General features: G+C 40.8%; 1 protein-coding gene across 1 annotated transcript in view; it reads left to right on the top strand.

Annotated features, from left to right (window-relative positions):
- Positions 1 to 24,586, top strand: part of ANKH (ANKH inorganic pyrophosphate transport regulator) — a 140,768-nt gene that overhangs the window by 97,680 nt on the left and 18,502 nt on the right. The window contains exons 3-8 of the mRNA XM_088468258.1: positions 541 to 659; positions 1,059 to 1,142; positions 5,434 to 5,604; positions 8,064 to 8,198; positions 10,645 to 10,737; positions 19,764 to 19,859. Of these exons, the coding sequence (XP_088324384.1) occupies positions 541 to 659; positions 1,059 to 1,142; positions 5,434 to 5,604; positions 8,064 to 8,198; positions 10,645 to 10,737; positions 19,764 to 19,859 (698 nt within the window). The remainder of the gene's footprint in view (positions 1 to 540; positions 660 to 1,058; positions 1,143 to 5,433; positions 5,605 to 8,063; positions 8,199 to 10,644; positions 10,738 to 19,763; positions 19,860 to 24,586) is intronic.

Genomic DNA, 24,586 nt, shown 5'->3' on the forward strand with positions numbered 1-24,586 from the left:
GAGAGGCATAGAAGATTGCTGTGGCTGCTGCTTAGCAGCCGCGAGCAATCTCCCACTGCTGCGAGGGAAAGAGAAGGGAGGGGGGGTGGCGCCGGATCTTGGCCTCCGCTAGGTCCCTCTGGAAGCCCGGGTAAATTGTTCTCGCTCCCCCCCTCTTGGCGCCCCTGAGTGTGTATGAACAACCATAATCTGCAGATATATCTATCATAATATGTACACCCTAATGTTGCCAGAGTTGAAGTACACAAAATAATTACAAACAATGCAACATGTATAAAGCAATGATGGCAATTCAGCAAATGGCACTCCTGAATGAATTGAATGTAGCAAATAATCTCATTTATTTAACATTATTTTCTTGTGGAAGGTTTTAATTTTGAGCTGAAAATATTGAACAAATGTTATGTTCAATCACGTTATGTCTGCTGTTCCTTCCTTGCATGGCCTGATACAGAATACGAGTACTTTACTGCTAATTAGTTTTAAAGGATGCATGTAATATATAACTGAAATGATCTGTTCTTTTTATATTATTCACAGCATATAGTGAGCTGGGCTATTATATTATTAACAAGCTTCACCATGTGGATGAGTCTGTGGGAAATAAAACACGGAAGGCCTTCCTTTATCTGGCAGCGTTCCCCTTTATGGATGCCATGGTGAGTACTGTGTTATTCAAAAGCATCTTCTAGTCCTGACGTAGGGAATATGTGACAATCCAACTAGTTAATTTTCCATGATGCTTAGCCATTCAGTTAGCCAAAGTTTATTCATCATAAAAATAGTTACCTGTGTAAATACAAAAAGTATTCATCCGCCAGCATCCCGATCGTCGGCAAAGTAACTACAGCCCCTGTAAATTCCTATATAGGCCTACAATTGCAAAAAAAGAAAGCATATGTATTTATATATTAGTACTTAACCTAATATAAAGAAGGATTGAGAATCTTTATTTATTTGTCCTTGTACTGTATACCTATTTTTTGTTTTTATTGTTCAGTATTGTCTAAACCTATGGTCCCCTGATCACTGATCCTCTTTATTTGACTCTCTGACAGGCCTGGACACATGCTGGCATTTTACTTAAGCACAAACACAGCTTTCTAGTTGGATGTGCCTCCATCTCTGATGTCATAGCACAGGTAGGCAAGTTATATTATACTTGTGTTAAAATTATAGGATTATTTTCATGTACCTGATTAGTAAGGGAGAATACACCATGTTGATAATATTAAATTGCATATAATTATGCAATAATAATTGCATAATTATTTTGTTCAGCAAATTAAATTAAAAACACATGAAGTTGCCATTTTATTAGTTACACATTAATTTGACTGGGTAGTAAAAATGCAGATGAAAGGGGTTATCTTCTCCTTGATACATCTGTCCTGATGTTAGCACAGAGATGTAATACAGATGTGTCCACACACATCTAGCCTCCTTAAGCATTAAACAGCCCTTCTAGTCGTGCCATGCCATGGCAATACTCTGTAGCACTGAGCGTCTCTTCGTACGACTTTTTCCCTTAAAAAGCATCTTATTCACAAAGTGATGTGAATAGTACGCACAAGTATGCGACATGCCTATATTCTGTGTGCGACTGAGGCTGTAACTGCATGTGAAATGCTACGTTACAGTGTTACAGCCGCTCACCCTGTACGTAGCATTTTGCATGCAGACATAACCGTAGTTGCACACAGAACATAGGCATGCTGCATATCATTTAATCAGCTTAAGCTGTTTGTGCATCCTATTCCCATCACTTAACGAATAAGACACATTTTAAGGGGAAAAGTCGCATGAAAAGACGTTCTCGCTACCGAGTCACTCGGCGCTCACTCGTCATATGTAACGCGACTTGTAGCACACGGAGGATAGATGTACAGTATGTGGGCACATCTGTAGCTGCTACCAGCTACTAACTGAAATTTAATCTGTTTAAAGGCTGTAGCTGTTATGTAAATAACACAGGATCAGTGTATACAGCGAGCACATGTTGCCACTAACCACACATTGCGAAATATAACCTGTTTATAGCCTACGTAGCGCTTGCAGCAACTAGAAGTACCACAAGATGTGTGCCCAATATCAGCCTGTCTGTAAGTATAAAAAAAGCATAGGTTAGGTCACAGGTTCTCAAACTCGGTCCTCAGGACCCCAAACAGTGCTTGTTTTGCAGGTCTCCTCACATAATTACTAGTGAAACAGTTAGCTGCACCTGTGGATCTTTTAAAACGTGTCAGTGAGTAATGAATACACCTGTGCACCTGCTGGGTGACCTGGAAAAAGTGAACTGTGTGGGGTCCTGAGGACCGAGTTTGAGAACCACTGGGTTAGGTGGTGAAAACCCATGGCAATATGTAGCTGTTTCATATGAGTTTTAGTAAATTCCCCACTGGTCTGCCTAAAAATTGGTAAGAGCTCCCAAAAACTCATGTTCACTACTAAATGTTAATATTGCCACCATTGAGATTTGCTTCAAGATCTGCCATACTAAAGACCCCCATACACGGTGCGATTCAAAGTTGGTAAGATGTATTGTATGATTGCCTTTGAAATTCTTCATACGATGTGGACCAAATGGTGTACGATCATAGGATAAGATACATAGAAGTGTATCACATTGTACTCAAAAGATCATAGATCTCTCTGAAAAACCATCTGATCTACTATCCAACAAGAGGATGGCCGGGACGCGCATCGGGGTCGCAGAACACACAAAAAACACCCTTCGAAACTGTCCATATCGGGTAAAAAATCGTACTGTGTATGGGCACCATTAGAGGGTCTTGTGTCACTTTACTAATGGATCATTTTTAAACTAGTAATACATGTAATATGTATGCTGTCCAATCCAGTTCAATCACTGTGCCATATATCAAAATGTCCTGCTACTCTTCTGTTTTTAAATTAATTCTTTTATAGCCATGTTCTTGTCATTATGTTGCTCTTTCATGGTACAGATGTGTCCTCATACACCTATTCTTTTTGTGGCATATGGTGCAAGATATCTAGTGTTAAGCTGGCCACACACTAGACCAACTTACATCCAACCAGCCAACTAGTTGATTGGTTGGAATGAAAATCTGGTAAGGAATGGGAGTAAATGATGATCAGCAATTTGCTCCTAAATGCCAGAAAACAGATGAAAATGGCGTCAGACAAGTTTGTTAAATGTTTGATCTAAATAATTTGTTCAAACAACAGTTTTTGTCCATTTTCCGGCATTTGGGAGCAAATTGCTGATTGTCATTTACTTTCATACCTTACCAGATTTTCATTCCAACCAATCATCTAGTTGGCTGGTTGGACAGATAATCTTTAGATGTGTGGCCAGCTTAAGTCCTGTGCTGTACAGTATTTCTTCAACTTTGCTACTTTGTCCTCAATTTTGCATTTTACTTTGCTAACTAATGGCTCGATTCAGACCCGGTTGCTAAGAAGCGTTCGCTCGTAGCTGCCGATGGTTCGCATCCTGCGCATGCGTATGCAGTGCGCGTGCGTGAACTAGTCCGAGCAAACGGGAAGCGTACGCTCACCAAGCATAGACAGCCCAGCTGAATGAGTGACACGAGAAGCCGTTTGTGGGTGGTAACAGGGGCAGGCCACTAGAAACGGGGAGTGGAGGTGCGAACGCAGGCGTGCCTGAGCGTCTTCACGCCGTTTCAGAGGCATGCATAATTAACAAGCAGCGTCATTGTACACGTCACCTGGTTGAATTTTACACTGAAGTGCTCGCAGTGCTTGCTGTAGGGTATAGTCAACCTCAAGCGCTGTGTTCGCTTCCGATGGTACCCGATGTACCGATGGTTGCATACACTTCCTGCAGATGAAGTGCACAAGTGGGCGTCTTAAGACAGGCTGGTGGGCGTCTACATACACAGGGCGATCGGATGCCACGACATAGTGGGCGTGTTTATGCCTTGATGTGCGATCGCCTGCTTTGCTATCGCTTGGCCGAATTTGTATACGCATCTAGCGAGAGGGTCTGAATGAGCTCCGAAATTCTTAGTTGTTGTTTTAAAGTGGGGGGGGGGGTAGAGGTGGGTTATGCCCAGCACAAAGATTTTTTGGCTGGGGTGGTTATTAAAAGTATACAATTGCATATACAGTGTCTCATGGGGAGAGGAGGCACTAATACAGTGAGGGCCCATTGGCACTGGGGTTGGGGGTGTGGGCTCTGCAGCTGAGATCTATTACCAGTAGGGAAGTGAGGGGTTATAATGATGGAGATTTTTTTGCCACTGATGGGGCTCTTTCTACTGGGGTGTGGGAAGTGATTTTATAATCGGGGCCTATGGGCATGGGGGTTGCAGAACACCCCCTAAGTATATATATATAATTTTTTGAATAAAATATTTAAATATATCTTGAAAAACACATTTTAAACTTAAATAAAAATTTGTCAATACTTCAAGTACTTTGCTTATGGCCACTAACAGCCTTCTATATGGTCCTGCTATGTAAGTCGTAAATTTTTTGGGGTCCTAATTAAATTGACCCATAGTATACTAGGAATTTAGGATTAATATTTTGGTGTTGCTAAATCCGTGGCACACTAAATGGGGCTATATGGTGTTATTTGAGTATAGTTGTATGTGGACACATCTGTACTTAAAACAATTTTTTCTGGTATACACAAGTATTTTTGTCTTACAGTATACATTGGCCCTCATTCAGAGCCGTACGCTCTGAGCAGAGCGCACGCTCTGAATGAGGGCCGCCCTCCATAAAAATGGAGCGTCCTCCTGGACGCTCGTATAGCTGTGGGTCACCACCCACAGCCTATACGAGCGTGCATTTTGATGGCCGCGATGGTCGTGACCATCGTGACCATCGAAACTGCGAGCCGGAGCCTGCGGTTGAGGTTTTCAACCGCAAGCTCCGGAGTGATTTTGGCTCTATCAGTGGGCCGGCTTCTGACGGGAGGCGTTCCCGTGGGAACGCCCCCGTCAGGGAGGCATGCCCCCGGCACGCCCACCAAAGGGGGCGTGCTGTCAATCAACATCGACAGCACGCCCCCTTTGATCAGACACAACGAGCGAAGGACTTTCCTTCGCTCGTCGCGTCTGGCGCATGCGCACGACGGAGCTCCCTCCGTCGTGCGCATGCTCAGTGCAGAACATCGACCCACTTGCGAGCGGACAGCCGCTCGCGAGTGGGTCTGAATCAGGGCCATTATCTTTACTGTAGAGTACTCTTGTAAAATTAAAAAAACCTTTATATAATTTGTTACATGTAATATGAAAGGATAATATTTATTACATTAAATATCATTAAATTGTGATAAGTCTATTTTCAGCTTTATACAATGAATAGCTTCCTTAAATGATTAACGTCTGTTATCATGGCAGGTGCATACTTTTTGCAATGCCGTTTTATTTATATTCATTAATAAAACATGTTATTTTTTATTCTCTTTCATTTTAGGTTGTGTTTGTTGCCATTCTGCTCCACAGTCACCTGGAATGCAGGGAGCCGCTGCTTATTCCAATCTTGTCCTTGTACATAGGAGCACTTGTGCGATGTACCACATTGTGTTTGGGATACTACAAAAACATACATGATAAGATTCCTGAAAGCAGTGGACCAGAGTTGGGAGTATGTATGAGATAATAAACGCGGTAGACATATTTCAAGATAGTTCATAAATGGCACAGCTCTATAGCAGTATATAAAATGTACAGCAATTATTTGACATTTGTCCAGGTTCACTGTAGTTATAGGCACTTTAGTAAAGTACTGAAAGCTCCAGAACTCTTACTGAAAAATAACAAAACAACTAAATCAATTAACTGGTATAATTCCCTAAGCTAAAGTTGCATAATGTGTTTTTTTTATTTGTTTGATTATTTATTTCTGCAATATATGCTACATTCTTTAAACACAGCGCTGGATTAAGGGCCACATGGGCTTGGGGCTGAAACTGATGAAAAGCCTACTATGAGAAGCAGAGGAGCTGTGACCAGTGCTGTGTGGGTGTGGCCAGTGGCATGTGGGCGTGTACAACCCATACACTATCTGCCCCAATGTCTCCCTAATACAGTGGTTCACAAACATTTTCAGTTCAAGGCACCCTTAAGGTCTCCTTCATTTTTTCAAGGCACCCCTAAGCCAAATTAATACCTGTAGTACTGCCCTTTATGTAGTGCCCCCTGTAGTACTGCCCATTATGCAATGCCTTCTGTAGTAGTGCCCCTTATGCAATGCCCCCAGTAGTAGTGCCCATTATGCAATGCCCCCAGTAGTAGTGCCCCTTATGCACTGCCCAGAGTAGTAGTGCTCCTTTTGTAAAGGATAATGCAATGTCCCCTGTAGTACTGCCCTTTATGTAATGCTCCCTGTAGTACTGCCCATTATGCAGTGCCCTCTGTATTACTGCCCATTATGCAATGCCCCTGTAGTTGTGCCCATTATGCAGTGCCCCTGTAGTTGTGCCCATTATGCAGTACCCCTTATAGTAGTGCCCCCACACCCCTGTGCAGAACTTAGCTTACTGAAGTTCACGCTGGGGACCGCTCCTCCTGCTGTCAATCCCGCTGCCGCTGCTGCTGCGCTGACTGGATCAAGCTGAATCCAGCAGGTTCCTCACAAGTTCCCAGTGATGCATTGCGCGGGGGTTTATGAGTGACGTCATGACATCACCCGCGCACTGCATCACTGGGAACGCTGAAGCGATCAGAGGCTTCTTTAGCATCTGATAGCTTCAGAGGCCAGCGATCCAATTTCTGCAGGAAAGTTGATCGCGATCTACCGGTGGGAGCTAAGGTAGATCGTGATAAACATTTTGGACAGGCCTGCTGAGATGACAGTAGCTTCCCTCCGGCCACGGCACCCCGGTGACAGCGCGTGCCACGGTGCACAGTTTGGGAACCACTGCCCTAATATTTAAAAGTATAACAATTGTATAATTTTGTGAGAAAAATAGAAATACCATTGTTAATCTGGCTATGCCTAAACACTGCCCAAAATTTAATAACTAGTATTTAAAACATTGTAAATTGCCACTGATGTGAGTTATCTGTTCATAGGGGCGAATTCAATTGTTTTTTCCCATCAGATCTCCTGTCTAAAATGTCAGGAAATCGGGGGCGATAGTCAATTGTTTTGGGCACCTGTGACTTTTTGCACATGTAGCGGTTAAACTCTTGCAAAGTCCTCATTAGCTCGCCAAAATAACCCGATTTTTTGCGGATTTCTGCTCCCCACCTCAGGAGGGTGCGAGCAGAAATCTGTGCATCTGCGGCATTAGCGTCTGATCAGAGCAACAATTGAATTGTTCCATTTGGCGCCCATTACAAACACTTGCGGGCGAAAACAATAAAATTCCCCCTACAATGGTTAAGTTCAATAAATGTTAAGATATGGGCAGCACAGATGGTGTAATGGTTAGCATTACTGCCTCACAGCACTGAGGTCACGGGTTCGATTCCCACTATGGCCCTAACTGTGTGGAGTTTGTATATTCTCCCTGTGCTTGCGTGGGTTTCCTCTGGGTACTCCGGTTTCCTCCTACATTCCAAAAATATACTGGTAGGTTAATTGGCTCCCAACAAAAATTAACCCTAGTGTGTGAGCATGTGGTAGGGAATATAGATTGTAAGCTCCACTGGGGCAGGGACTGATGTGAATGTCCAAATATTCTCTGTAAAGTACTGCAGAATATGTGTGCGCTATATAAATAACTGGTAGTAATAATAATAATACTAATAATAATAAAGATATCAGTTCAATTTAAGATATTTCAGTAACCACTTGTATACAAGCCTGCTGTCTCTTTCCTGGACATACTTTTGTATCTGATTCACGTATCCATTGTCTTACACCATTTAACTCACATCTGCTTAATGACAACATAAATCTGGTCATAAATCAGCTGCACTGAGCATGTAAGACGTTCTATTCTGCACTTTTTATGATCTATTTGTGAGCTGTTTTTGTTATAGGACTTTAACATTGTAAAAATACATGTAATGAGGTAATAGATCAGTAAAAACAAGCTCCAAAATGTTTATTATCTACAACGTATCATCGCTCTGACAGAATGTGTTTCTCTGCAGGGAGATGCCACAATAAAGAAGATGTTGAGTTTTTGGTGGCCTTTAGCACTTATATTGGCCACTCAACGGATCAGCAGACCGATTGTTAACCTTTTTGTTTCACGTGACCTAGGTGGCAGTGCTGCAGCCACAGAGGTGAGTCAGGCTTCAGGACTCTTGAGTGATGTTGGGATTTAATGTACTGTAGTATACAGACAGTTCTAGATAATGAGTAACTAATTCATTTTGTTGCAGCAGCGTTGAATGAAAACATTTTTTATTCGAAAAAATCTATATAATTGTATACATAGGGGAGAATGCAGTTGGCAGTGGTAAATTACCTCAGGCTAATTGATCCCCCGTGACTATTTGATTCTACCTGAAGGCAACCCGCAACCTGCACATAATGGTGACCCAAAAATAAATCCCTGTTTAAGTATGTGTTACCGGGTACCGCGACCCTGTTAACGCATAGGTCCGTGAACTTATCACAGATTCTATGGGGTCAATCCAATTAGGTGCGAATTGCGAGTTTGCAATCCAATTAGCAACAAGCACTGAATCAGTCAGACTGAATTCACATCTTTCCATTCACACCTCCCTGAGGGTGAGAGATGGAAAGGAAAATCTTTATTTTAAGGTTAACATGTCGGGACACTGTGCTGAACCTTTTAGACACCCCCCCTAATGACTAATTAGGCAATTGGAAGTTTCCAATTAGCTTAATTAGTCCAATAATTCCGTCATTTTTGGGGGTTAAAAAAATTGTCCTCAAATTACCCCAAAATCAACTTTTTCGTTAGTTTAGGCACCCCAAATTTAATTACAATAATTTTTTAATTGAAAAATAATTGTTTCTATAATTTTTTTTCAAGATGCGCTCAAACTACCCCCAAATCACCCTTTTTTCCTACTTTGTTTTAGCATTTTTTGTTTTATTCGTTTGAGATTAAATGAAAAAAGTTTGTTTTTTATAATTTTTTAGCATTAAAAAAAAAAACACAAATCAGCCTTTTGACACCATTTAAAAACCTACAGTAACTCCCTAATGCCCACAAACAGCCGTCTATACGGTCCTGCTAACGAAATTATCCATTTTGGGGAGTCCAGGATGGTCTCCCCACATTTTCATGCATTTCTCGCAAATCTCATTTGGCAGTCAATTCTCACCCCTCCGCTGCGAGTAGTGTGAATAGGCATTTTTAATTGGATTGGAGAATTCTCGAGAGCGCGTTTCGATGCGAAGTCTGCAAGTTTCAAGAAACAAACTCACAATTCGCACCTAATTGAGTTGACCCCTATGTGTTAATGTCCGTTAACATGTTAATTTAACAGGCATTAAAAAAGGGTTTGAGTGGAAAAGGGTCTGCAATTGAATAGCCCAGGCTACTACCCTTTGCACTCCCATTAAGTAAACCGAGCTAATTGAACTACATATCACATCCAGCGTCATCGCAAGTTTTTCCCCATAGAGGAGCGCAGAAAAACTTGCAATGTCGCAGCTTCCTTGTATGGCAAATATGTGCGAAGTCTGTAAGTGAATTATTCCCATTGTTCTGGATAAAGAGCTGTGATAGAAAAGGATTCCACCTTGTGCAACACTGAAAGAGTTTAATAAGAAATCAACCTCACCTATGAATTTGTCAATTATGTCGATACTGGGCATTTTCAATGAATAGTTAATATTTCATTACTAGATTAGAAAGATATATTTTCTTAAACTGATGATACTGAACATAGCGCAACCCCTAATAAACAATATCCTATTCCCTACCATATGTTAACATTGACAGGTACTGTAAATTGTTTTTCCTTGTTTACTGTGGACCTGATTTCTCATTACAATAAATAAAATAATTTTTTTCTACAAGTTACATAGTTCAGATATTAATGACGGCAATTCTACAATTGTCCATGATAGTTTGTCCATTAGGGGGCTAATTTGATTAGCTGCAAGGTCCTGGCAGCATCACGCGTTATTTTTCCAGGTGATATTTAAGTAATCATCTTCATTCATCTTTGCTCATATTACAAAAGGAGTAATGTTTTCATAACCGTAATTGCCTTTGATGTGCACAGAAACATCACTCACTAGACTACTGTGGAGTCTCTCAGCAAATATATGTCACCATTCCCGGAAGACATATGGGATATACAGTGCATCATTGTATCTGAAGAAAGCAAAAAAACTCCTACTTAAATGAGTAAATTAATATATTAAATAATGTCAATAATCTCAAGAGTCATAGGGGAGAATTTACAAAGCCGCTGCTTCCAGGCGAGTTGCAGGTACATATTTAAAACCGTACGCGGAGTCAGTGTAAAGCACGCCAGTTTTACACTGACTCCGGGTGCCATATTAAATATGTACCTGCAACTCTATGGGAAGCAGCGGCTTACAGAAGTCATTCCTTCGTAAATTCTCCCCATAGGCTTAATCGTGCATTGCAATAAAAATCATTACTTAAAGCCGTATGTGTATATTAGTTTAGATTATTTTTATATTAGTGAGGTAAGAGAAGAAAGCAGGACTTGTGTTGAGTATAGATTGTCCCTGTCTCTTGCTACAGTAATTATCAGTTTTCATCTTAATTATTTACAGGCAGTGGCGATTCTTACGGCTACATATCCCGTTGGACACATGCCATACGGTTGGCTAACAGAGATCCGCGCGGTCTATCCTGCCTTTGACAAGGTACTATACACTATAGACACTACTGTCCTCACAGCCATGATGTTTTCCAGGCCGCGGTGATCATATAGTAGAGAAACAATTGTTCAATACTGCTTTCCTTGCCCCTATCCTGCCCTTTTACCAGGGTTTTTCATGAAGCACATTATGTGATGGATTACTACAGATTATGGGGTCTATTCATGGAGCAGTGATAAATGGGCTTTTCACTACTTCCTCGATATTCACAGAAGTTGTTACCGTGGAGAAATCTCAGATTTCTCCAGCGGTGCCCCAGCTCTGTGTCAGGATCGCTTCCCCATATAGTAGTATCAGGAGAGTGATTCATAGAAGCACGGAAATCTCAGCTTTCTCCAGTGGTGCCCCTGATAAGTATACACATTGCTTCCCCATATAGTAGTATCAGGAGAGTGATTCATAGAAGCACGGAAATCTCAGCTTTCTCCAGTGGTGCCCCTGATAAGTATACACATTGCTTCCCCATACAGTAGTATGGGGAGAGCGATTCATAGAAGCTCTGCTTTCCGTTTGGCTTCTACATTCTTTTTCTCCATCTCAGGATGTATGAATGGGCCTCCTGAGGGGAGAAAAGCAGGGAAGACAGCTGTCTCCCCACCCCCTTCCCTGTACCCTCCGCCCTCTTCCCTGACACTGGCAACCAGCGGTGCCCAGGGAGAAAGTGGGAGGGAGAAAAACTTTTTTGCTCCCTGTGTGTTACCAACCGAACACAAGAGGTTTCCGGAGAGTGTATAATAGTGAAGTGACCCGACATATGCTGGGTCACCTCATTCTGCCCCCGCTATATAATAGTGAGGTGACCCGACATCTGCCTATGCCGGATCAGCGCTGAATGCCCGTCTCACTCCCACTTCCCCCACCCCCAGACCCTCCACCACCGCGACCTGTTAGGTAACCTGGCGCATGCGCAGATAGGACCTGCTTTCCACTCACCGGTTACACGGGGGACAGAAGGTGAAGACAGGATAGCCGGAGCCCTCATTTTTGGATCACTTCACTGGAAAGGTAAGTATGCTTGAATTGCTACTTAACAAGGCTATATATTGCATCGAACTGATGCAATATACAGTGAAAAGTAACAATTCTGTTTTCACAATCTTTATGAATATACCCCGTAAGAACAGAAAGCCCGACTTATATATATAACTGAATACATAAATAAATAAATAAGTCCTTTTTAATGAGGAATTTACATTGTGTAGCTTTTGTTCAGTTAACATTTAGTCATATAGGAGGTTTGGGTATTATACCATGAAACATTAGAAATAATAACAGACAAGTGTCCTATGGGCAGTGGGATCAGGCAGCTTTGTATTGAACAATTAGCATATCTTTGGGTTTCTTGATTCCAGTGCTCCAATGCTGATCATGCTTTTAACTCACCAAAGCCCGAGCGGGAAAAAATTAATCCTGAAAAAACTAGTGCAGTCCATCACTACATCATATTGATTCACAGTCTGAATGTTGGGACCAGCTAACTCTGCAGAAACATTTTAAACCATTGATTAAATGATTAGTTATTTAATTTAAGACAGCCCTGAGATGCTGTTCTAGAAAACAGTTAAGCTACATATGTGTCCTTGCTCATCTAGCTTCAAATGCCATGCAGCGCGATATGCCTGGCGTGAGTGAGCTGCCAGGTCCCGTGCTACTCTGCTAGCGTCGGGCGGCTGCTTTTGCCGAAGATGCATCTCAGTCGCAATGTGATTAGGATGCAACAGGAGACTGTGCTGATTAATGTACACTAATGTTCAAAAGTTTGGGGTCACTTAGAAATTTCCTTATTTTTGAAGGAAAAGCACAGTTTTTTCCAATGAAGATAACATTAAATTAATCAGAAATACACTGTATAGATTGTTAATGTGGTAAATGACTATACTAGCTGCAAACGTCTGGTTTTTAAAGGAATATCTACATAGGTGTATAGAGGCCCATTTCCAGCAACCATCACTCCAGTGTTCTAATGGTACATTGTGTTTGCTAAGCGCTTTAGAAGACTAATGGATGGTTAGAAAACCCTTGAAAACCCTTGTGTAATTATGTTAGCACAGCTAAAAACGGGTTTGCTTGTTAGAGAAGCTATAGAACTGGCCTTCCTTTGAGCTAGTTGAGTATTTCGAGCATCACATTTGTGGGTTCGATTATACTCTCCAAATGGCCAGAAAAAGAGAACTTTCATGTGAAACTCGATAGTCTATTCTTGTTCTTAGAAATGAAGGCTATTCCATGCGAGAGATTGCCAAGAAACTGAACATTTCCTACAACGGTGTGTACTACTCTCTTCAGAGAACAGCACAAACAGGCTCTAACCAGAGTGGAAAGAGAAGTGGGAGGCCCCGGTGCACAACTGTGCAAGAAGACAAGTACATTAGAGTCTCTAATTTGAGAAATAGATGCCTCAGAAGTCCTCAACTGGCAGCTTCATTAAATGGTACCCGCAAAACACCATTGTCAACGTCTACAGTGAAGAGGCGACTTCGGGATGCTGGCCTTCTAGGCAGAGGGGCAAAGAAAAAGCCATATCTGAGACTGGCCAATAAAAGGAAAAGATTAATATGGGCAAAAGAACACAGATATTGGACAGAGGAAGATTGGAAAAAAGTGTTATGGACAGACGAATCGAAGTTTAAGGTGTTTGGATCACACAGAAGAACAATTGTGAGATGCAGAACAAGTGAAAAGATGCTGGAAGAGTGCCTGACGCCATCTGTCAAGCATGGTGGAGGTAATGTGATGGTCTGGGGCTGCTTTGGTGCTGGTAAAGTGGGAGATTTGTATAAGGTAAAAGGGATTTTGAATAAGGAATTCTATCACTCCATTTTACAACGCCATGCCATACCCTGTGGACAGCACTTGATTGGAGCCAATTTCCACCTCCAACAGGACAATGACCCAAAGCACACCTCCAAATTATGCAAGAACTATTTAGGGAAGAAGCAGGCAGCTGGTATTCTGTCTATAATGGAGTGGCCAACGCAGTAACCAGATCTCAACCCCATTGAGCTGTTGTGGGAGCAGCTTGTTCGTATGGTACGCAAGAAGTGCCCATCAAGCCAATCCAACTTGTGGGAGGTGCTTCAGGAAGCGTGGGGTGAAATTTCTTCAGATTACCTCAACAAATTAACAGCTAGAATGCCAAAGGTCTGCAATGCTGTAATTGCTGCAAAAGGAACATTCTTTGACGAAAGCAAAGTTTGAAGGACAAATATTATTTCAAGTAAAAATCATTATTTCTAACCTTGCCAAAGTCTTGACTATATGTTCTATTCATTTTGCAACTCAATTGATAAATAAAAGTCAGTTTTCATGTAAAACACGAAATTGTCTGGGTGACCCCAAACTTTTGAACGGTAGTGTATATCTGTGTGCAACTGAGCCTGTAAACAGAACTTGCCGTGTAAAAAAGCTGTGGCCGCTGCATCGTAGCACTTCGCATGTTGGTTCAGAGACTCAATCGCACACAAGTGTCATATATAAAATGGGCACAATCTCCTGGTGTGTCCTACTCACATTGTATTGCTGTTTGGCGCAACTGCAGCAAAGACGAGTGAGAACACATCTGTAATGGTGAACTTCGAGCACTTTACCAAAAATAAAGCATGGTTAGGCTGGATTGGGTGGAATTTTTGTGTAATTTGATGGTGAGATTTACACTAATCGATTTTGCCTGGGCAGATGTTGGGAGATATGGTCTAGGATTCCCCATCTTTCAATCATTCAGAGCTGGTACAAATTACTGTAACCTGTTCTAATCTACATGGCAAAAACGGTAAATCTATATGGTACATCTCATTCCAAAACCATGGGCATTGTTAATGAGCTGGTATAACCGCCTCCATTCTTTTAGGAAGTGAGGTCCGGCATTGATATTGGGTGATAGGCCCTATCTTTCAAACAGCTTTTCAGTTAATCCCAAAGATGTTTGATGAGGTAGAAGTCTGTACTTTGTGTAGGCAGTCAAGTTTTTACATACCAAACTCTGCAAACCATTTTTTGATATACCATGATTAGTCCATGAGGGTTATAGTTCTACTGAAATAGGAAAAGGCTACTGTTGCCACAAAAAGAACACACTTTTTACAATGTCACTGTATTCTAAACCATGAAATACATCCCCAGGCCATTGTTTCTCTTCCACAAAACTTTACAGTTGACAGTACAGTTTTCTCCTGACATCCTCTGTTCTTCTGCTATAATTCTAGAAAGTGAAATGTGATTTCTCACTCCAGGGAAGCTTTTTCACTGCTCCAGACCAATAGTCGTGTGCTTTCCGTTGCACATGGGATCTGAGACTTGAGTGTGGTGCATTGGCCATGGAACCACAATCCAAGAAGCTCCCGACAAACAGTTGCTTTGCTTAAAGAGGCAGGTTGGAATTTGGTAGTTGGTATTACAACCTAGCACAGATGAACTATGCACACTTCAGCACGTGACAGTCCTGTTTTGTGAGTCTGTGTGGTCTACAGCTTCACAGATGAGCTGTTGTTTCTATACGTTTCCAATTCAAAATAGAAGAGGGCAGCTCTAGTAGGGGAACAATTTGATGAACTAACTTGTTGGAAAGGTGACATCTGATGTCATTGCCATATTGAAAATCACTGATCTCTTTAGTACGACCCATACTAATACTTATGTTTGGTTATGGAGATTATATTGCTGTTCATATACATGATTTTATGCACTTGTTGCCAATGGGTGTAGCGGAAATGGCCCATCTTTTGGCCATGTAGTGTATGTTTAGAAAAACTCTAATTACAATGCTGTAAATACATTTCCATTTGCTTTTAATAAGAGAACATTTTATTTCTGTCAAATAGTGGTCTGTGGGGCTGATTTAGAGCTGCTAGCAAGCGCACAGAGCTCGCAAGCGGCTCGATGTTACCCCACTGTGCATGCGTCGCCTCCTGGCGTGCGCATGCGCGAGACCCGTCCAGCGACTGCAGCTCAGTCGCTACGGGTCTCGCTACAAGACAGGGAGGCTGTCGATGTTGAGTGACAGCTCGCCCCGTTTTGTAGGCAGGGAGGGGGGGTGGCTGCACAAGCGCAGGCGTTCCCTTAGAAACACCTGGCGTTTGTCGGCGGCCCTACTGACATCACTAGTAATGTCAGTAGTTGACTTCCTGCTCTATTAGAGCAGAAAGTCCACTCAGGCTTGCGGGAGCCGAGACCCTACCACATGGTCTCGTCGAAAGCCCTAAGGTCGCGATAATCGCGACGGAGTCCAGGCCCACAGCTTTGCGAGCGGCTGGAGAAAAAAAAAAAATAATAAAACGCCCTGATTCAGAGCGAGCACTCGCCAGCAGCGAGCAGCTCTGAATCAGGCCCTGTATCCCTTTGTAAATGGGGAACGTTTTGCCACATTCTATTTAGCCATCCCATATTATCTCAGACTGATCCACAGCTTATTCTAATTGTTTTACTGCAGCCCAAGAGGGAGAGATTGCTTCAGGGAACATGACAGTAAACATGTGGTAGAAGAGATAAGCAGCCCTAGCCAGCTACCACATGTAAAGATTCACTTTCACATACACATTTATTCACATTCACTACACATTTATTTACATTCACTACACATTTATTCACATTCACTATACATTTATTTACATTCACTACACATTGATTGACATTCACTACATATTAATTCACATTCACTACACAGTCATTTACATTCACTAAACATGTATTCACATTCACTACACATTAATTCACATACACTATACATTTATTTACATTCACTATACATTTATTCACATTCACTATACATTAATTCACATTCCCTATACATTATTTCACATGCACTACACATTTATTCACATTAACTATACATTAATTCACTGTCACTATACATTAATTCGCATGTACTACACGTTAATTTATATTCACTACACATTTATTCACATTCACTACACATTAATTCACATTCACTATACATTTACATTCACTACACATTTATTCATTCACTATACATTAATTCACATTCACCACACATTAATTCACATTCATTTACATTTATTCACGTTCACTATACATTAATTCACATTCACCACACATTAATTCACATTCACTACACACTTATTTACATTCACTACACATTAAATTACATTCACTATACATTAACTCACATGCACTACACATTCACATTCACTCTACATTAATTCATATTCACTACATAGTAACTCACATTCACTACACATTAACTCACAATCCCTATACATTAATTCACATTCACTATACATTCATTCACATTCACTTACTTTAATTTACATTCACTATACATTAATTCACATTCACTACACATTTATTTACATTCACTACACATTTATTCACATTCACTATACATTAATTGACATTCGCTATACATTTATTCACATTCACTACACATTAATTCACATTCACTACATATTAATTCACATTCACTACACAGTCATTTACATTCACTAAACATTTATTCACATTCACTACACATTTATTCACATACCCTACACATTAATTCACATTCACTACACAGTCATTTACATTCACTATACATTAATTCACATACACTATACATTTATTTACGTTCACTATACATTTATTCACATTCACTATACATTAATTCACATTCCCTATACATTATTTCACATGCACTACACATTTATTCACATTAACTATACATTAATTCACTGTCACTATACATTAATTCACATGTACTACACGTTAATTCATATTCACTACACATTTATTCACATTCACTACACATTAATTCACATTCACTATACATTTACATTCACTACACATTTATTTACATTCACTATACATTAATTCACATTCACCACACATTAATTCACATTCATTTAAATTTATTTACATTCACTATACATTAATTCACATTCACCACACATTAATTCACCACACATTAATTCACATTCACTACACATTAATTTACATTCACTATACATTAATTCACATTCACTATACATTAATTCACATTCAATACACACTTATTTACATTCACTACACATTAACTCACATGCACTACACATTAATTCACATTCACTATACATTAATTCATGTTCACTACATAGTAACTCACATTCACTACACATTAATTCACAATCACTATACATTCATTCAATTTCACTATACATTCATTCAATTTCACTATACATTCATTCACATTCACTTACATTAATTTACATTCACTATACATTAATTCACATTCACTACACATTTATTCACATTCACTACACATCTATTCACATTCACTACACATTTATTCAAACATCATTATTTATAGCTGTGTTAAACACTTAGTTATGTTTCTCTTTAATTTTGTGATCGTGCACTATTAAGAACTGGATTCTTCTGGCGTACTCTGTTCAGAGTAACTTTGCAGCCTCCAGCTGATTTTCTTGAATAGTAAATATCTCTTAATGTTTAGTACTATACACATTTCATAAGTTTGTTTTAACTCTTTCAATTCGCATGCCTTGTGGTATCAGAAACAGAGATTTAAATCCAAATATGTTAACTTAATAACATCAAATTATTAAATACTTACAGCACTACACATTAATTCACATTCACTACACATTAATTTGCATTCACTACACATTAATTTACATTCACTACACATTAATTGACATTCATTATACATTAATTCCCATGCACTACATGTTGTGTCACATGCACTACTCATTAATTTACACTCACTATACATTTATTCACATTCACTACACATTAATTCACATTCACTACACATTTATTCATATTGACTACACATTAATTCACATTCACTATACATTATTTGACATTCACTATATATTAATTCACATTCACTACACATTAATTTGCATTCACTACACATTAATTTACATTCACTACACATTAATTGACATTCATTATACATTAATTCCCATGCACTACATGTTGTTTCACATGCACTACACATTAATTCACATTCACTACTCATTAATTTACACTCACTATACATTTATTCACATTCACTACACATTAATTCACATTCACTACACATTTATTCATATTGACAACACATTAATTCACATTCACTATACATTATTTGACATTCACTATACATTAATTCACATTCACTACACATTTATTTACATTCACTACACATTAATTTACATTCACTACACATTAATTGACATTCATTATACATTAATTCCCATGCACTACATGTTGTTTCACATGCACTACACATTAATTCACATTCACTACTCATTAATTTACACTCACTATACATTTATTCACATTCACTACACATTAATTCACATTCACTACACATTTATTCATATTGACTACACATTAATTCACATTCACTATACATTTATTCACATTCACTATACATTAATTGACATGCACTACATCATTAATTTACATTTACTACACATTAATTCACATTCACTGCACATTAATTCACATGCACTATACATTTATTCACTACACATTTATTCACATTCACTACACATTTATTCAAACATCATTATTTATAGCTGTGTTAAACACTTAGTTATGTTTCTCTTTAATTTTGTGATCATGTACTTTTAAGAACTGGATTCTTCTGGCGTACTCTGTTCAGAGTAACTTTGCAGCCTCCAGCTGATTTTCATGAATAGTAAATATCTCTTAATGTTTAGTACTATACACATTTCATAAGTTTGTTTTAACTCTTTCACTTGGCATGCCTTGTAGGATCAGAAACAGAAATTTACATCCAAAGATGTTAACTTAATAACATGAGATTATTAAATACTTACAGCAGAGGATCCCAAACTCGATCCTCAAGGCACCCTAACAGTCCAGGTTTTAAGGATATCCATGTTGACCACAGGTGACTTAATTTGTACCTTAGTCAATTTTATTTAACAATTTGTGCTCAACCATGGATATCTCTAAAACCTGAACTATTGGGGTGCCTTGATAACCACGTTTGGGAACCTCTAATTTATAGTAAAACAGATGTATATTTTAATATGTCATAAAACTAAATTATATTGTCCTTTTTCTAGACTAATCCTAGCAACAAAATGTCTAACAGTTCGAATATGGTGACTAAAAGCAATATCAAGAACTTTACTTTTGTCTGCATGGCTCTTTCCCTAACGGTAAGGAGACAAGTACAGTATCTAATTAGCAAATGACTTGTACAGCCTAGACTGCATTGCCGAGCACAGGTTTTATAGTCCTTTGTTTATTTTGTTGTCCGAATATTCCTTTTTGGTAAAATAAGAATAAGAAGTATTGGCTGTTCTGCAAATATTTGTATAATGGTAATTCTTCTTACATCAAAATGCACGGATTATAAATTTCCCTTTAACCGTACACAACACAGACTGACCTGATTGGGCTTTTTATTGTATGTCATGTATGGTTTAACTTAATTGCTATATGTTACTGTCCAGATTATTTCTCAAACTCTGACTGTTTCCTGAATACTCTGCACTTCCAGACACGCTGCTTAAGTGCAGGGAAGACCAGCGACCCGTGGTCAAAGACCTCTCCGCCATTGGGATAGGTTAGATCATTTTAAGCATATACCAGGTATAAAGACGGGATAAGGGTGAACGTGAAGCCAGTTAGGTTAATAATGAAGAATAAGAGAAGAAAAATAGTATATAATTGGATATTGTACCACTACTATAAATTATAACAATTTTAGATGACACCTCAGAATTTCGAAATCTATAGGAAAGTACTTATCTTGTGGCTTTTATATGGTCCCTGAAATCCTCTGGGAATTCTGCTATTGCTGGACTTTACAGTACGGTTATAGTATCCTGTATATAGGGAGGCTGGACAGAACTATCACATAACTTTTATATTCTTGTTATATAAAGCAGAAATATATAATTCTTTATAATGCACAAATTCATGATAAAAGTAGGATGTATAACTAATCAGTGCTCCCATTGTCATGCAGCCCTGTGTATTAAACTTGAATTGGTTAGTATATAACATGTGCCATAAGTATGTTATGTTAATATGATGCAGTTCATTGTTGACAATCATATTTCCTTATTTGCTTCACCCATCAGCAGCATCAACTTAACCACTGTGATAATACTGGTGTGCGTAATTTTCAGAGAACACATTTAGAAAGGAAGGGAAATTGCAAAACCATAGTCTTATTGTAGGAAATTTAGGTAACTGTTGCCTGATTAGTTCTCTCCCATTACTCAGATAACTTTGAAATAATAATAAATCTTTCTGCCTCCCTATGGCAACCTCAGCTGTGCCCTGTCAGGTACAGTGGTAAATGTATTGCTGTGTGTGTGAGCAGAACAGTGCTGAATCACTGTGGAAGAACTGCTGATAAGGCCTGTTGGAGTCAGCACCTACTGACCCTGACAACCTCTGTTTTGTGTTGTTGCTCACTGTCACAGGGAGATGGAAGTGGAAAGAGAGTCATGTGAGGCTGAATGTAACTAGGAAAGGTAACACACTGCTGGTCGCTGGGATTATTTTTTTTAACTCTCTTTACTTTTGTATGCACTTGCAGTATTACAGTATGTATTTAGTAACTGTACGGTGAATAGAGAAAAATGCATATAGAATATACTGTTATTATTATTATTATTATCGTAATTTATCTATAAAGTGCTTCATGAGTCCACAGTAGTGGAGAGTAGTGTATATACAATAAACATGGAATAAGATCGAACAGGCGAAAATACATACTGTAAGCATAAAGAAACTTAAAAGTGTAAGAAAAAATGCAAGGTGCAACACACAGGGCTTAATAGTTGATATAAAAAAAAGATGCAGGAGGTAAAGGACAAGGATGCATGGGTAGACAGTATGGGGCAGGAAAGAACAGAAGAGGAAGGAAGGCCCTGCTTGTGACAGATTTCAATTTAAAAGGAAGGGACTAACACCAGGGAGAGTGACCTGGAGAAGGGATGTGAGTGGGGAGACTTGGTCAGCAGAGGAAAAAATAGAAGGTGGAAAGGTAGACTTTGATGAAAAAATTACATTAGAAGCTGTTGTATAGTCTGATGTGGGAGTGAGTTCCATAGGTGTAGGGCAGCTTGGAGACAGAAGTGTGGAGTGGTGGAGAGATGGGTTGGAAGGAGTTAGCAGAAAAGAAAGGGTGGGTATGAGTATGGAAGTTGAGATTGGAGATGTATGAGGGAGGACATGCTGAGGGATTTGAAGGTCAGGATGATGTGTTTGATTATGTAGGGGATATTAAATCAGTGTATTGATTAGCGGAGAAGGGATGCAGAACAGGGAGATAGGAAAATCAATCTAGCAGCCGTGTTGCGTATGGGGTGAAGTGGGAAGAGGTGGATGGCTGGAAGGGAGGCCAGACAGGAGAAGGTTGAATAGTCGAGGTGAGAAATAATGAGAGAGTGGATAAGAGTTTTGGGGACGATAAGGGTGAGGAAGTGACTAATACTGCAATGTTGCGAAGGTGGAAGCAGCAGGTTTGGAAGAGTGACAATGTGGGGAGAGAACAAAAATGAGGTGTGAAGTCTGAGTATAACATTGTCAACATTGATGGAGAACTGGGTGTCAGGAATCGGTATAAAGCTCTGCGGATCTTACCTGTTGGTGTATGGGCCTGCGCAGGTCAGCTATGCAGGCTGGCTGTTCATTTCCTGGTCAGTGTTGCTGCTCCCAGTGTACCTCATCTCGTTCTGGTACCCCGCAATGTTCCCACCATTTCCGGACCTTGGCGCCACCATGACACTTTCAGTTAGCTGATCCTCCAGTCCCTGTCTCAGCAGTGGTCACATGATCTAACGCACCATTCAGCTCCAGTTTTCCTTTCCATCAATCATGCTTCCTACCGTGGTCATCTGATCCTGGTAGCTAATCAGGACTGACCAGGAGGGGATATTAGGAATTCACAGACAAGCAGCAGGTGCCTTGAACAACACGTCTCACTTCTGTGCTACGACTCCAGACTCCTGCAGCTGTGGAAGTCCTAGTCAGCATAATCTGTTCCACGGCTTGACAAATTTTTTTAAAATCTAGGAGCCAGCTTAAAAGTTTAGGAGCCAAACTTGTATAGACCACCACACATGCCCCATCAATGCCCCTCAACCACCCCACATGCCATCAGACCACCACACATGTCCCCTCAATGGTCATCAGATTCTGCTACATGCTCATTCCTGCCCCTATATCAAAATAAGCCACACAGTAGGGCCCAAATACATATCCCAAAAAGTAGGGCCCAAATTCATATTATCCCATATAGTAGAGCCCAAATTTATATTATCCCATAAAATAAAACCCAAATTCATATTATGCCACATGTGGCATAAGTAATATAAGTACATAGGATGAGACATGTAATTTGGGCAAGGGGTAGAAAAGAAGCACACTTGGGAGTGACAATCAGAGTCACGCTTAGGGTGGGATGGTGGCAGAGGCACACTTGGGGAGTGGGATCAGGGCACACTTGGGGAGGGTTGAGGCAGAGGCACACTAGTAGAGGCTACTATAACTAGCTTATACTTGCACACAGGGACCCTGGTCCACAGTGTGATGATCACAGGTCACTAAGCAGCCTTCAAGGGCAAACCTTCTAGGACTGCTTTAATCAGTGCACACATTTAAGAAAAAAAAATATTAGAGCACACATGTTGTAAATGGTAAATACTTATATATTTACTCACATGTATACGAGGTAGTTGGAAGCCCAGCCCCGAAGTCTGTCCAGCACATTGTACAGTTTGTTTTGCAGCCTCCTGCACTGGCTGCTGTTATAACGACAGCGGCTTTCCCAACAAGCTCATGCTTGCCCCCTGCTTCTTGCTGCAGCTCTCCTGGATGCCTTTCCCCCCGATCCCCACACCACCCATGGCCGCTTAACTTGTCTCCAGCAGCAGCAAGCCATCCACCCTGTTGGAAGAAGCACCTGGATATCTGGACTCTACAACCCACAACCTTCATGCCAAAGTAGAGGTCTCTGCCTCTCCCTCTGGCGCTGCTCTTCATCCGGACCAGAACTGAGTTTCCCTCATCGCCTCCACTGTGGTTGCAGGGCATGGCATCTCTGGTGCTGGCGGAGACTGCAGAGCCCTGGGCGCATGCAGGCAGCAGCGTAGCGGAGGGCAGGAGGCTATGGAGCGAGCTGTATAAACAGTGACATTCGGAGCCTCACTCCTGGTATGCAATCGGGAAGCCGACTGCCTAAATACCGGCAGCTGGCTTCCCGACTGTCATTTCCCGGCAAGGGTGAAATGCCGGGCGTCTAGATGTAGAGAGCCGCATTTCCCCGACGCCAGGAGACCGGCGCCCGGCATCCCGATCGTAGTGATGCCGGGCGCCGCGAGCGGACAGCCGCGGGGGGGTGGGTTAGGTTTAAGGCTCCCGGGGGGGACTTAGGGTTAGGCACCCCCCCGGGAGGGTTAGGGTGAGGCTAGGGGGAGGGAGGGTTAGGCACCCCCCCAGGGGACTTAGGTTTAGGCAGCGGGGAAGGGGGTGGTTAGGGTTAGGCACTTAGAGGGGGGATTAGGGTTAGGCACCCCTAAGGAGGGTTAGGGGGGTTAGGTTAGTAGATACTCACCTATCCACGATCGGGATTTCCAGCGCTGTCAGGCTTCCGCTGCTACGAACTCTGCTCATGTCGGGCTGACGCTGACGGGAATCGTCATACCCATTCCCACACCTAGGTCTCCGCGGCTTCCGATGCCAATCTCTGCATGGTCTCCATCTCCGCTTTACATTTCCCACGAGCAGATTAGAGGAGGCAGAGCCACGCTGATAATTGAATGGGGCGGGAACATGCTGCTCTGCTTAATGAATGCCTGTAACCACTTCCAGGGGAGCTTTTTTTTTTTTTTTTTTTTAACAGTTAGCTTTATTAGAAGTACCTGGC

Source organism: Taudactylus pleione, unplaced genomic scaffold (assembly GCF_031769625.1).
Source record: "Taudactylus pleione unplaced genomic scaffold, aTauple2 ptg000083l, whole genome shotgun sequence".
NCBI lineage: Eukaryota > Metazoa > Chordata > Amphibia > Anura > Myobatrachidae > Taudactylus > Taudactylus pleione.